At 33.9% G+C, this 12,918-nt stretch overlaps 1 protein-coding gene across 1 annotated transcript in view; it reads left to right on the top strand.

Annotated features, from left to right (window-relative positions):
* The window catches only part of LOC136038146 (nucleolar protein 6-like), a 246,634-nt gene that overhangs the window by 199,812 nt on the left and 33,904 nt on the right, over positions 1-12,918 (top strand). The window contains exon 15 of the mRNA XM_065721187.1: positions 9,221-9,384. Coding sequence (XP_065577259.1) covers positions 9,221-9,384 — 164 coding nt within the window. The remainder of the gene's footprint in view (positions 1-9,220; positions 9,385-12,918) is intronic.

The following is a 12,918-nucleotide window of genomic DNA, read 5'->3' as shown; positions in this document are numbered from 1 at the left end:
TGGAACTATTGAAGCATATGCCTGGGTAATTATTGGGGCATATATTTCCAACCACCAATTCTGCGGACCCATCAAAAGTGACGAGTGTGAGAAAATTTGTCCAATTTTCGTAAAAAGAAGGGGGAACGCCCCTGAAAAATCATATGATCTTGATAAAAATCACTATATCAATTTCAGCATATAAGGAAACCCGGCGGGGTAAGAATTGTCTGGTTGATTTTTAATTGAGAAAGGCGGATTTTGTATGGGAATTAAAATAAAACTATCTTTTTTAAATGAAAGTAAGGAGCGACATTAAAACTTAAAACGAACAGAAATTACTCCGTATATGAAATGGGTTGTCCCCTCCGCAATCCCTCGCTCTTTACGCTAAAGCTTTTAATTATTTTATAAAGTTGAATTGTGGCAAAGAGTCAAACTTTATCGTAAAGAGCGAGGGATTGCGGAGGGGACAACCCATTTCATATACGAAGTAATTTCTGTTCGTTTTAAGTTTTAATGTCGCTCCTTACTTTCAGTTAAAAAAAACTAGTTTTTTTTTATTTCTGAACGTTTTTGAATTAATGCATGTTTGATTTTGGCTCTCCGCACTTAAATTATTAAAATGAAATTTTGTATATTAATTCTTTTTTTGGCAAAATGGGTTTCTCTTAGTTTTGATCAGACAATTTTGAAAAATAAGGAGTGGGGAAGGAGGCCTAGTTGCCCTCCAATTTTTCGGTTACTTAAAAAGGCAACTAGAACTTTTAATTTTTAACGAACGTTTTTATTAGTAAAAAATATATATAACTTAAGAATTAACTTACCTAACAAACTTTTATATTCTTATATTTTTATTATGTATACGAGGGGATTTGTACCCTCGTTAATACCTCGCTCTTTACACTAAATCGTAAGTTTTGTCCCAATTCTTTAAGAATGACCCCTGAATCAGAAAGGCCGTAGAATAAATAGTTGAAATTACTAAAAATACTTTAGCATAAAGAGCAAGGTATTTATCTCCTCCTAAATACCTCGCTCTTTATGCTAAATTATTTTTAGAACCCCCTCACCTGCATAATAATCTCTGTTCGTTTTAAGTTTCAATACTACTCCTTACTTTCAATTGAAAAAATTTTCATGCTTATTTTTCCATTGTTTTTTATAGTATTGCTAGAAAATTCTGCACCCTCGTCATTGAAATTTTCTTCCCCCATGACATATTCCTCCAAAGAAATATCTTCCCACATAGCCCTCACCCCTCAACCCTACCCCAAACCAAAAAAATCCCCCTGAAAACGTCTGCACACTTCCCAATAACCATTACTGTATGTAAACGCTGGTCAAAGTTTGTAACTTACAGCCCCTCTCCCAGGAATTATGGGGGAGTAAGTCATTCCCAAAGATATAGTTATTATGGTTTTCGACTATGCGGAACAAAATGGCTATCTCAAAATTTGGATCCGTTGACTTTGGAAAAAATGAGCGTGGGAGGGGGCCTAGGTGCCCTCAAGTTTTTTTAGTCACTTAAAAAGGGCACTAGAACTTTTTATTTCCGTTAGAATGAGCCCTCTTGCGACATTCTAGGACCACTAGGTCGATACGATGACCCCTGAAAAAAAAACAAAAAAAACAACAAATAAACACGCACCCGTGATTTGTCTTCTGGCAAAAAATACGAAATTCCACATTTTTGTAGAAAGGAGCTTGAAATATTTGCTATAGGGTTCTCTGACACGCCGAATGCGGTGTGATTTTCGTTAAGATTCTATGACTTTTACTGGGTGTTTCCCCCTATTTTCCAAAATAGGGCAAATTTTCTCAGGCTCTTAACTTTTGATGATAAAGACTAAATTTGGTGAAACTTATATATTTAGAATCAGCATGAAAATCCGATTCTTTTTATGCATCTTTTAGCATCAATTTCCATTTGATAACTTTCCACTTGGGGTGGGGGATTTTCGGGGGAATATTTTTCACGAAGGGTGGATTTTCGACATGATTTGAAAAACTATCAGTAATCAAAGTCTTTTTTAAATGAAAGTTTACTGAGGAGGATTTTTCAGGCGGAATCGTTCACAAGAAATTTTCCATGGGTATTTTCAGCGATATTGAATTGTCTTGGGGGTAAACAACCTGGGGGAGGCATTTTACTCTGGAAGAATTTTATTTAGCGAAATATTCTGGGCAAGGGAATTCTCCATGGAGGGGAGCTGGAGATCACCGGTATTATTTGAATAACGATCAGAAATTAGATAACCAGAAACAAGTTCGTTCAACTGAAAGGAAAGAGCAAAAGTAAAATTCGGAACGAACAGAATTTATTCTTTATATGAGAGGGGCTGCCCTCCCCCCTGAACACTTCACACTTTACGCTAAAGTTTGACTGATTGTTCCAATTATTTCAGAGCGAGTCCTGAAACACAAAGGCCGTTTAATTGGAATAAGCACGTTTTTTATAAGTTCTAAAATACTTTAGCGTGAAGAGAGGGGCATTGAGAACATCCCCCCTTATATACGAAATAATTTATGTTCATTCTAAGTTTTAACGTTGCTCCTTATTTTCAGTTGAAATACTTTTTTTAAATTTAACCTAATAAGACGGGGCTTTATATAACAGTAGTTAAATTTTTGCCACTCTCTTGTTGAAATTATTTATCTCCTTTTTTAATGTCACAGTCAAAGCAAAAAGCGTGTACACGAACAAAGACAGAACTAACAAACCAAGCGCTGTTGTTAAGTCTATAGCTAATATAATTCAAAACTGTTTTTCTCAATTTAAAATTGATGTTTTTGAAATTGCTTTGCTTTTCTGCTTCTCTTGAGAATTAAAAGATATAATGCATTGTTTCATTGTTGTTCCATAAAGCTTTTAGGTTAAGTGTTTATTTCGCTCTAATCATCTACTTTGGTTGGCATCATCATAATGGAATATCTTAATTCGATTACCCTCAATTCTCTCTGAAGTGCATTCTCATATTGTCTCAGGGACTCGCTCCTATTAAAGGCGGATGAAAATCTCTCTTCAAACTTCTTATGACTTTTTGCCTTAAGGGCGCATTTCCGCTATTTTACCGAAAAAAATAAGAGTAGAAAAAGTTACTAAAAATTTTCTTCCACAATATTGCCGAAAATTGCAATTTTTGGTTACATAACAGACAACCATGAGCAACTTTTGTGTTTTTAGTTTTGTATGACATTTCTGTGCTTGTGTAAATTGAAAATTCGACTTCAAATATCCCACCCTGTCAGTATGTTTCTCCGAATTGTTGATATATATATTTTTTTGTTCAAGTGCCAAAGCTTCACCTTCTGAAGCTGTTTGGTGCTATATTTTTTAGCTCATTTTTTGCTGATTTTTACACAGTTTTCCTTTTTTCGTCTTTTACCAACCGTCTTTACCAACAACTGCATAACTACGTCTGGAGTCTTTTTCATTGAAAAACTGAGTTCTAAGATCATCCTAAATTTTTAAGATATAACACGTATATAGTTTATTGTTTGCTGGGTGTAATTTGTATATAGATATAAGGCGTATGTAGTTTATTGTTTGCTTGGTGTGAACCTCAACCTAGGCAGTTCAAACAGTCAGATTTCATTTTCTCTGTCCTTTGTACTTCAAAAGATTTTGGTCGCTAATTTCGAAAGATTCGAAGGATCTTCCGGTTGTATTTTAATAAAAAATACGCATTATGATTCCTTCCAATCGAAAGATTCGAAGGAAAAGGTTATGTTTTAATTTAAAATTTCTTTTGTATATTTTCATTTGTGCTATGCTGAGGACGGCTCTTAGTCATAGGGTCGACTTAAAGTTTGGAATTCCAGTGTCTTACGGAAAAAATTCCCTGTTTTTCCAATTGTATTTTGTGGTTTATGACTCGATGTTTATGATTCGATGAAATAAAACCTAGTTTCTTAATTTAAGAGATAACTTCGGATGACTACTCTCTTTTAGGGTTTTGATATTGCAGTTTTACGCTTGTTTTTAAACTACAAAATATTATTTTTAAATCTTTGTTTACATTTGAAGGTCCCATTTTTAAATCTTTCGTCTTATAAATATTTTTCTTTGAATTGTTGGTAACTTTTTTTTCAGCTAACGACTATGTTTTTAGCATTCAAATTGAGACAATCGGAAATTGTTAGTAAGAATTGGAATGCTGAAACAGACATTAAATTAGATACTAAACCCTGTTCTTGGTGACTATAAAGATGTCCTTAACTTAGTAATGATATTAAGGATAATGGCAATTTCAACCAGTTTAAATCTGATTTATATTGTAGTGTTTCGTTGTTTATTTTTATGCTTGTTTTGGTAAATGGTCTCATGCTCCATACTCTTACTCTTTTTCGTACATCCTCAGAAGCTCCGCTTTTGTTGTGCTATTACATAAAAAATGATTGTTTTCATTAAAATTGTTCTACTACTACTACTTAGATACTTAAAGCTGTTGAGTCTGAAAACTTGGATTCTACTGGAGATAGAAAAGCTAGAAATGGGTTTAGAGTTAACATTGTGTCTAATAACACACTTTTTGACTAGGAATATTAAAGGGATCTTATACAAATAATTTCTTAAACTACACTGCCGTTCTATTTATAGAATTTAACAAAATAGAATATTGAGAAAACGGGTGTAATTTTTTAAAACAAAGCATTGTACAAAAAAAAACAAAAAACAAACGAACTTAAAATAAGAAAGAAATCTGAATATTTTGACTTTGCATCAGGAAGCCTTAATCATCAGGAAAAAAATGAATTAAGCCAAATTAAGTAAAACATATATAGAAAGGGAAAAGAAAACAATTAACAACATTCACATCTTAATAACTTCCAATATCACCATGCAATAGCACGAATACGCACAACAGAATGATAAATTAGGTTGTCTCTGGTACGGTTGGACTGACCCAACTGTCAAACTCAAACCAAAGAAAACCTAATTTATCATTCTATTGTTAGATGGTTGTTTTACAAGCAATTCCATTGCTATACCGTTAATAATTTAATTGTTTTTTTTAGTACATAAAAATACGCATCATTTACGTATATAATTTTAAATATTTGTTTCTATGGTTTTAGTTTTCCGTACTACCGACTAATCTCACATATGTATATATTTTACCGTGAATGTCCGAAAATCCTTTTTCTCTGCTTTGATTCAACTAGCTTTGCGAGTCATCTTTTTCAGTCTGACGCAAGCTATTATGGTAAAAGTTAAAGTTAGGTTAGATTATATTAGTTTAGGTTAGATTAAATTTAACTTTGATTATAAATATCAGAAATGGGTTAAAAACCTAACCTAACCAAATCTAACCTAACGTGTCACCATCAAACCTTGCATTAAACTGAAAACTGACTGGCAACAGTGACTAAATCCAAGGAGAAAAAAAAGCATATCGGACATTCACCGGTGAATGTCGACATTCACGGTAACATATACATATATAAAAGAAAAAGCGAATTCCCACTGAATATTCTTTCATTTTATATTAGGAATTCTGATCTTTAAAATTTGTTTTCAATCTAAGCAGCCATTTTTTTCTTTTTTGAAATTGATACGAAATATTTCAGTGTCAGAGTGTCATTAGTGCACTGTCAAACATAGTTCACTTCTGTCTTTCGGGACCATTTGAAATGGGGATTATGTTGTTTGCTTTGAGCGGGCTTCCCGTTTTTAACATCCTGGCTGATTGAACCTGGCTACTCGAGAAAAGGTTTGCTTTTCATTTGTCATTTCTCGTATGGAATTGATGATAGTAAGTTTTTCGCTTGTTTTTCAGTGATTTTTAAAAAGAAAGACATCAAAGGATTACAAAAAATGCCCTGTAGCCTGATATATAACTTAACAGTTAAGAAGAATAACGTTTTTACAGATTAGCTTTCAACTGTGTTATGCTGCTGCTATTCGTTGTTTATAAGTGGTTGTTATTCGTCTGGATGGTTTTCGAAATATTGATGTGTAACACTTTGGCTATGACACACTGTTATATATTCCTTCAGGAAAATAAGAATATATTTTGGTCTGATTTAAGTTAGTCGATTTCCCAAGAAAACAAAAAACAGACAAGAAAAAAGTTTCTTCTATTTTAAAATCGCTGAAAACCAATTGACGGAATTACTATCATCAGTTCCACACGGGAAATGACAGCTGAAAAGCAAATCTTTTATCGAGTACCAGATTCAATCAGTCAGGACGTTAAAATGGCAAGCACGCTCAAAGCATACAAAATAATCCCCATTTCGAATGGTCCCGAAAGACAGGGATGAACTAAGTTTGACAGCGCACTAATGACACTCTGACAGTGAAGTATTTCCACTCAATTTCCAGAAAAAGAAGGGAATGGATTGCTTCGATTGTAGACACATTTTTAGGATTTATTTTCTTAAAAAAAAAAAAAAAAAAAAAAAAAAATGATGATTGAAAAGTTCAGTAAGAAATTTTGCTTTCTATATCCGTAGACATATGAAAGATTAGTAGTAGTGAAAAATAAAGAAAATGAAGGGAATAAAAGCTTAAAGGAAATCAAACCCCTTGTCTTATTCGATTAAGTAGTACTATATATTATTGTGTTGCGGAAGCCACACTTTGGTTTTATCTTCTTTTTTTCTTGTCTGCTAATTTTAGCTTGTTGTTAGAAATTGGTAATGGTCCGCTTTCTACGGAGAGTGTGGATCTCAGAACGGATTGATGAATATGAAGTTACATATGAGAAAGCTGTGTATAATCTTCCCTGGGGACAAAACATGGTTTTAGCTAGTTATTGACCCAAAGCAGGGCTGCTACATGTAGCGCGAAGGTGCTATTTTAGCACTATTTTATTATGTGTAGGACTATAGTATTTGGTCAGGGCTGCGAAAATAGTGCTAAAATTGCAAGAAAGTGCGATTTAGCACTATTACAGTTATTTTTTCTATAGCACCAAAAATGTCTTTTTAGCCCGCAAATTTGTGCAATTTTAGCACTTTAGGAACTGACCATGGTGGCAACCCTGACCCAGAGTCGGCAGTGTGTGCGCTGAAGTTGAGTTTTATAGCCTATGTCGGAGATTACTATTTGAGATTATGCAGCTAACTGTCGTTCAGTCGAACCATGTTTCTGCTTTCTACTGAAAAGCTCCGATCTAACAGACAGGTAGGCTGGAGCCAGTTTCAAATCAAGGTTAGATTAAAATCGAAAACCGCATAAGACGCTTGACGGTCTCATTTCTGAGTAGCGGTATTAGAAACTTGGCCCGTGGCAAGAAAATCAAACTTTTGAACCGGATAGTTAAACCTCGATCATCTTTAGACAGAAGGGGTTATGTACTTCTACTGACTAGTGTACCTTACTTTTTTTATTAGAAGCGTCTGTTAGTAGCATGATTATACCAGTATTTCGTCAACTTCATTAAGGTATCCACTTCGGTCTTGATTCAGTTAGGTCAGCTTTCAAGGCACTAGGGAAATTTAAGATATCAATATCAAATTTTTCTTGCTTTAGCTTGAAAAACTTTATATTCTTTTTCAAATAATTGGTTGTTATCAGATCAATAGTCAACCTTGTCATTTTTTTTCCTTGTAGAAATTCTGATGTTTTATTAACTACTTTTTTAAATTATCGGGACTTCACTCTTCTCTATACAGCTTAATTGTCGTTAGAAACAGGGTTCATTATGCTGCTTAGGCTATATAAAAAGCTTTCAGCATGTTTGAAGAGATAATTCTGTGTTTTTTTGATTGGAAAAAGTTTCACAGAAAGTAATTCTGTACCACAAAGATAAATAGTGATGTCAAATATGACATTATCATTACGATGATGTCAAGCGAAGTAATTAGAAGTAATATAAACTTTATATATAACATATACTTTAGATTCGTCCTTTTTTGCAAATATCTTCTGCAGTTGCTGCTTTTGACTAGCAAACGGTACATTTCGAGTAGATATGGCGTTTTTGATGTTTCGTCAAAAATAGACCTGCTTGTGGACAGGTTCTGTAAGGGTCGAGAAAATATTGTCGACTTTTCATTTATCAATTGGGTTATAGAAGTAGCTGAGATGTTATTGGTTTTTTTTTAGTTATTTTTTTGTTTATTGTTTCCATTTTTATTTTATTTTTCTGTATTTTGTACTCCTTTCTTTGCATTTCATGCATGTAAAAATAAGACCATCCTGAACACAGCAATTGAAACTCTTGGAAGTAGACGTTAATTCAACAACATTTAGGAAAGTTTAGTGTAATAATGTATGAACAAGCTTAGTAATCCTTTTGAATTAGTTCGTGTTAAGGCATTATTCTTTTTTCAACTCTCTTTTGGACTTATGTTCTAGTTTCTATACAAGAATAAGAATATGCATTTTAGTTGTTTGGAAGGATTGACTAGGGGTAGTTAATATCATGGATATGACGCCCAAGAGGTCACATCTTACATTTTCATGCTTCTGAGATTATTTACTAAAATCGCTATTCTCAAATGAAGAACCAAGAGGACAATGTATGTTTAAACACTGATTGGTCCTCCTGATGTAAGTCATCCTATTCATCTTCATTGGAAGCGTGAAAATAGCACATATGACCTTTAGATGTAACAGTGACGATGCACAGTTTACGGGGGAAGAAGTATCAGATGAGAGGTATTCACGACCAGTGGCTATTCTGGCCTCTCTTGTGCCCGGGCAAAATCTTGAGGAGCGCCCCCCCTATCTCCAAAAAATTCAGGACAAAGTTCAACAAACTTTTAATTTATTAACACAATTGTTTTCATTTATTTTAGTTATTAATACTCTAATTTAGTTATTATTATTATGTAATTATTTTTTTGTTTATTTTATTTAATTAATTAATGAATAATTTGTTAATTACTTTCATTTATCAACTGTGCTGACTAGTTTATTTTAAAAATAAAATTTCAAATATTACAAGATGATTATAACCGTTGGATTAGTTATTTAAAATTTGGGGCCCATAAAAATTTCGGCGCCCGGGGCAAGTGTGCTCTATGTCCCCTCCTAATACTCCCTCTGTTCACGAAACTTCTTTAAACCGTTAAGAATTTGTTATTTTCGTCGAGTAATATATTAATAATTTTTTCCCCGATTACCTTATTTATTTATTTGATTGTAAATTTATCATTTTTGAACTAGACACCAGCAATAAAATTAGAAGTTCGGAATTCCTAAGCTTAGAACAAAATATCTTAGAAATATTTTCCGCACGGACCGTGTAAAAACACTCTGAATTTAAACATTTTGTTATTCTAGGATGGTTTTGTGTTTCGACTGAGAATTGCTTACCCTCGAGAAGTCAATTTGGCCCGAACGTTCAAAGATACCGATGGAGTTCTAAAGCAGCGTGATACGGCTTTCTCAATTCAGCTAGAGAAAGACACGGTGATTCTTCCCAAGTTGTCTGGCGCTCTTTATGGGTAAGTAAACTTCATTGCGGGTGTTCCTCAGTTGTACAAGATAAAATATCCAATCTTAATTAATACTTTTTAGAAATGAAGTTTTATCTTATCGTCGAATTTGTAGACTGCTCTTGATATTTTGTTATCTCTTTTATTCCGAAAAGTTTGGCAGCGAAATTCGTATTACTTTAAACAAAATCTGCTTTATCTTAGATTTACAGAGCATTGTTATGTTTGTGTCTCTCTTGTTATGTCATTGTTATGTGTTATCCCCTCTTCACTTTCCGCCTCTTTCCATCCCTCCCCCTTCTCTCTCTGTCTCTCCTTCTATGCTCTGAATAAAAGTCAAACGCCCATCCTAAATCAAATAAATAACACAAAGTAGTTTCATACAATGTTTGAAATAGTTTTAAACAATCAGTATTTTCTATTATTTAGCTCAGTTGCATTAAAATAAAGATGGATACATTACCATGTCCTGTAATAACTAATAGCTAATTCTTGCTTCACTTTGTCTTATTATTGGTTCAATCAATCTAATTTTCTTTTCCATCACTTGGTTCTTTCGTAAACTTTTGTTCTTTGGATTTGTAAAACTTTGTTTTTTTTTTGTTCATTCACTGACTTCATTAAAAGAGGTCAGCCGATAAAAACCAATTAGAAGAAACTATCTTATTTTGTTGTCAGTGCAAAAAGCTGCATCAGCTGTTCCCCCCTGTGTACACCCATAGTTGAGAGAGTTGGAATTACATGCGAAAATGAGCCAAAACAACACAAGATTAAATATAATTAGAACTACTGGACTCAAAATGAAAGAAGAAAGAAACAATATTAACATTTTGATTTTAAGTATTTTTGATTATATAACACGTATAAGGCCCGTTCACAATGACATTTTATTAATGCCGGGGATTAACAGGCACTAATTGAAATCAAGTTGAATTGTTCATAAGCTTTTCCAACAACCACAAAATCCTTTGGAAAATCTAATTGGCTCTAATTAGAGCTAATTAAATTTCCTTAATAGCAAATCATATTGTGAATAAGATTTGTGTGAATAATACAACTCAGAAAGACGGTATTTTTATAGGAGAGAGAAAAAATGTTTTGGATGGCCATCATCCGGAATTGCTAGCATAGATTGTAGTGGAGTTGAGCCACCCTAGCCGAGAGGTTAGCTCTCTAGATTTGATATCTTGAAGTAGGGGTTCTAGTCCTGGTGTCATTGGTTCTTTGGTTTAGAACGGGGGGTCAATGGTGTGACTTAATCTCAGCCAGAGTCGGCTCAGCTCTAAATCAGATGATTTGCCCCCAGCCATACATTCCACTCCCGAACAAAGGTTTTGAATCAGAAGATCAGTACCTGCGCAGCGCAGACCATTGGCCAGCATGCAAAAAAATGTTGGAGTTTTTTATAACTGGCAAACCCCATAATAGCTAATAGCAAAATACTCTGGAGGAGGACCGTACGTAGCAGTGTTAGCTTCAGGTAGCCGGATGCTGCAATCATTTCCTGCCTGTAGCATTGATAGTATGCGTGTAGCATTAGAATTTTTAAAAATGGGTTTTAGCTAAAATTTCTGAAGTTTTTTGGTTTAAGCTTAGGTGATGGTATTCCTGAAAAACAACGTGAAATGTACTGTTCAAATTTCTGAACTCTAAATTTCTAACGTTGTAGTTCATTTTTCAAAAAGATTTTGTGGGTTATTGTTCTTGGAAAAAAAAGTTTTCTTTTATATTTTTCTTTCTCTTTCTCGTTAGACTTTGATCTGGAAAAATTTTCTAAACCTTATTTTTGACACGCTTTTTTATACCATGACTATAACGTCTACTTAAAATGCATGTATCCTTATCTCTGTCTTAACAATTGAAGAATATTTTGATCAATGTGGGTGATATACTGTTTTGGTGTATGATGATATACAAAAAAAAAGACTAGAACAGTCGATCCACATATCTTTGCCTTATATCTTCATTCTTTTAACAAAAGAAGAGCTAAATGAGTCAAGTTCATTTTAGGTCACCCCTTGTTGTCAAAGACCTTGCGATCAAGGAAGACCTTAATTGAAGGTTTCTTATCATTGTTTGAGTTACACGCCTTCTTTCATCTCCGGTCAATAATTCTTTAATATAGTTTTCTTTCGAAGATCTTTTGGGATCAAAAACCCAATTACAGAAACTCACTCTTCTCGTCGTTGTTCCACTCAATGTCTTTCTTAAGCTTGTTTATGAACGGATTTTTGGCAAAGGGGCGTGGATGTGTTTATTTCCAAGAGTTTGAGATAACCTGACCTTAGAATTCCCAAGAATTTGAACTTGGAGGGCTAGAATAATTCAAGCAAAACAAGTTTCTGGGTTATTACTTTTAGAGAAGTTTTTTTAACGGTTCTTCTTCAGACTTACAAGAAACAAGATAACGAAAAACTCGTTTAAGTGGGGGGGAGTATTCACGACGCGCTGTGTCCTAATGGCGAAAAGTGCAAAACGCAAATACTCAACGGAAATGCAAGCTACATTTTCAGACCATCTAATAAAAATTATTGCAAACATCGACTGAAAAAGCAAAATATTTGAAATATCGGCATGCTTCCACAACCCTAACTGTCTTGTCTCAATAAAGTGGGAATAATAATTTGGCATCGATCATGATTATTTAAGATCTCTAAAAATACTATGCATAGCCTGAATTCATTGGTTTAAACCGTAATGAAGACATCAAAGTTTATAGCTTGCATAAAAACTATTAGGATAATAATCGGATCGTCGCCATAAACCACTGCCAGAAACACAATTAACTAGCAGTGTGGATTAGCTTTCCAGGTCTATCTAATCCACACAAGCTCTTGATTATTAGCCTAGCAGCTTACCGTTTATCGCAAATAATCAATAGAAAGCGAAGCCGTCTTCACTAGCCACCACGCAAATATCTTTGGAAAACCTTTTCTAAAACCGCATTGTTCTTCCCTTAAAACTTTGTCTACAGCATGTCTCAGTCTAATAAGTATCATATTACTCAGTAATTTGCTACCTACAGAGACCAGACTAATGCCTGGATAATTACGACACTCACTCTTGCCACCTTTCTTACACAGTGATTTAATTAAGGTTTTCCTAAAATCATTGGGTACTTCCCCTTTTTCAAAAATCATGTTCATAATCTTCATTAGCTTATTCCTAACCTCAGAGCCACCATATTTAAGAAACTCATTAATCATACTATCAGCACCTGGGGCCTTATTATTTTTTAATCCTTTTAGTACTGTCGCTAATTCTTCCTCACTAAACAAATCTTGCTTCACATCCAAGGTATCACAAACTTTTTCATTTTCATCTATATCTTTTCCTGCAACTGTATCTCGGTTTAGCACATTCTCAAAACGTTCCACCCATCTTTCTTTAACTTTTTCCTTATCACTAATTTTGGCCCCATTTCTATCTTTAAAGGGGACTAGTCCGGATTGGCTACTCCCTTTCAATTTATTAACATGCCAGTATAATATTTTACTATTATGCCGTCTAGCCGCATCTTCCAGATCCTCAGCAATTTTATCC

This window comes from Artemia franciscana, chromosome 17 (assembly GCF_032884065.1).
Source record: "Artemia franciscana chromosome 17, ASM3288406v1, whole genome shotgun sequence".
NCBI lineage: Eukaryota > Metazoa > Arthropoda > Branchiopoda > Anostraca > Artemiidae > Artemia > Artemia franciscana.
This window is presented reverse-complemented; position numbering and strand designations above follow the sequence as displayed.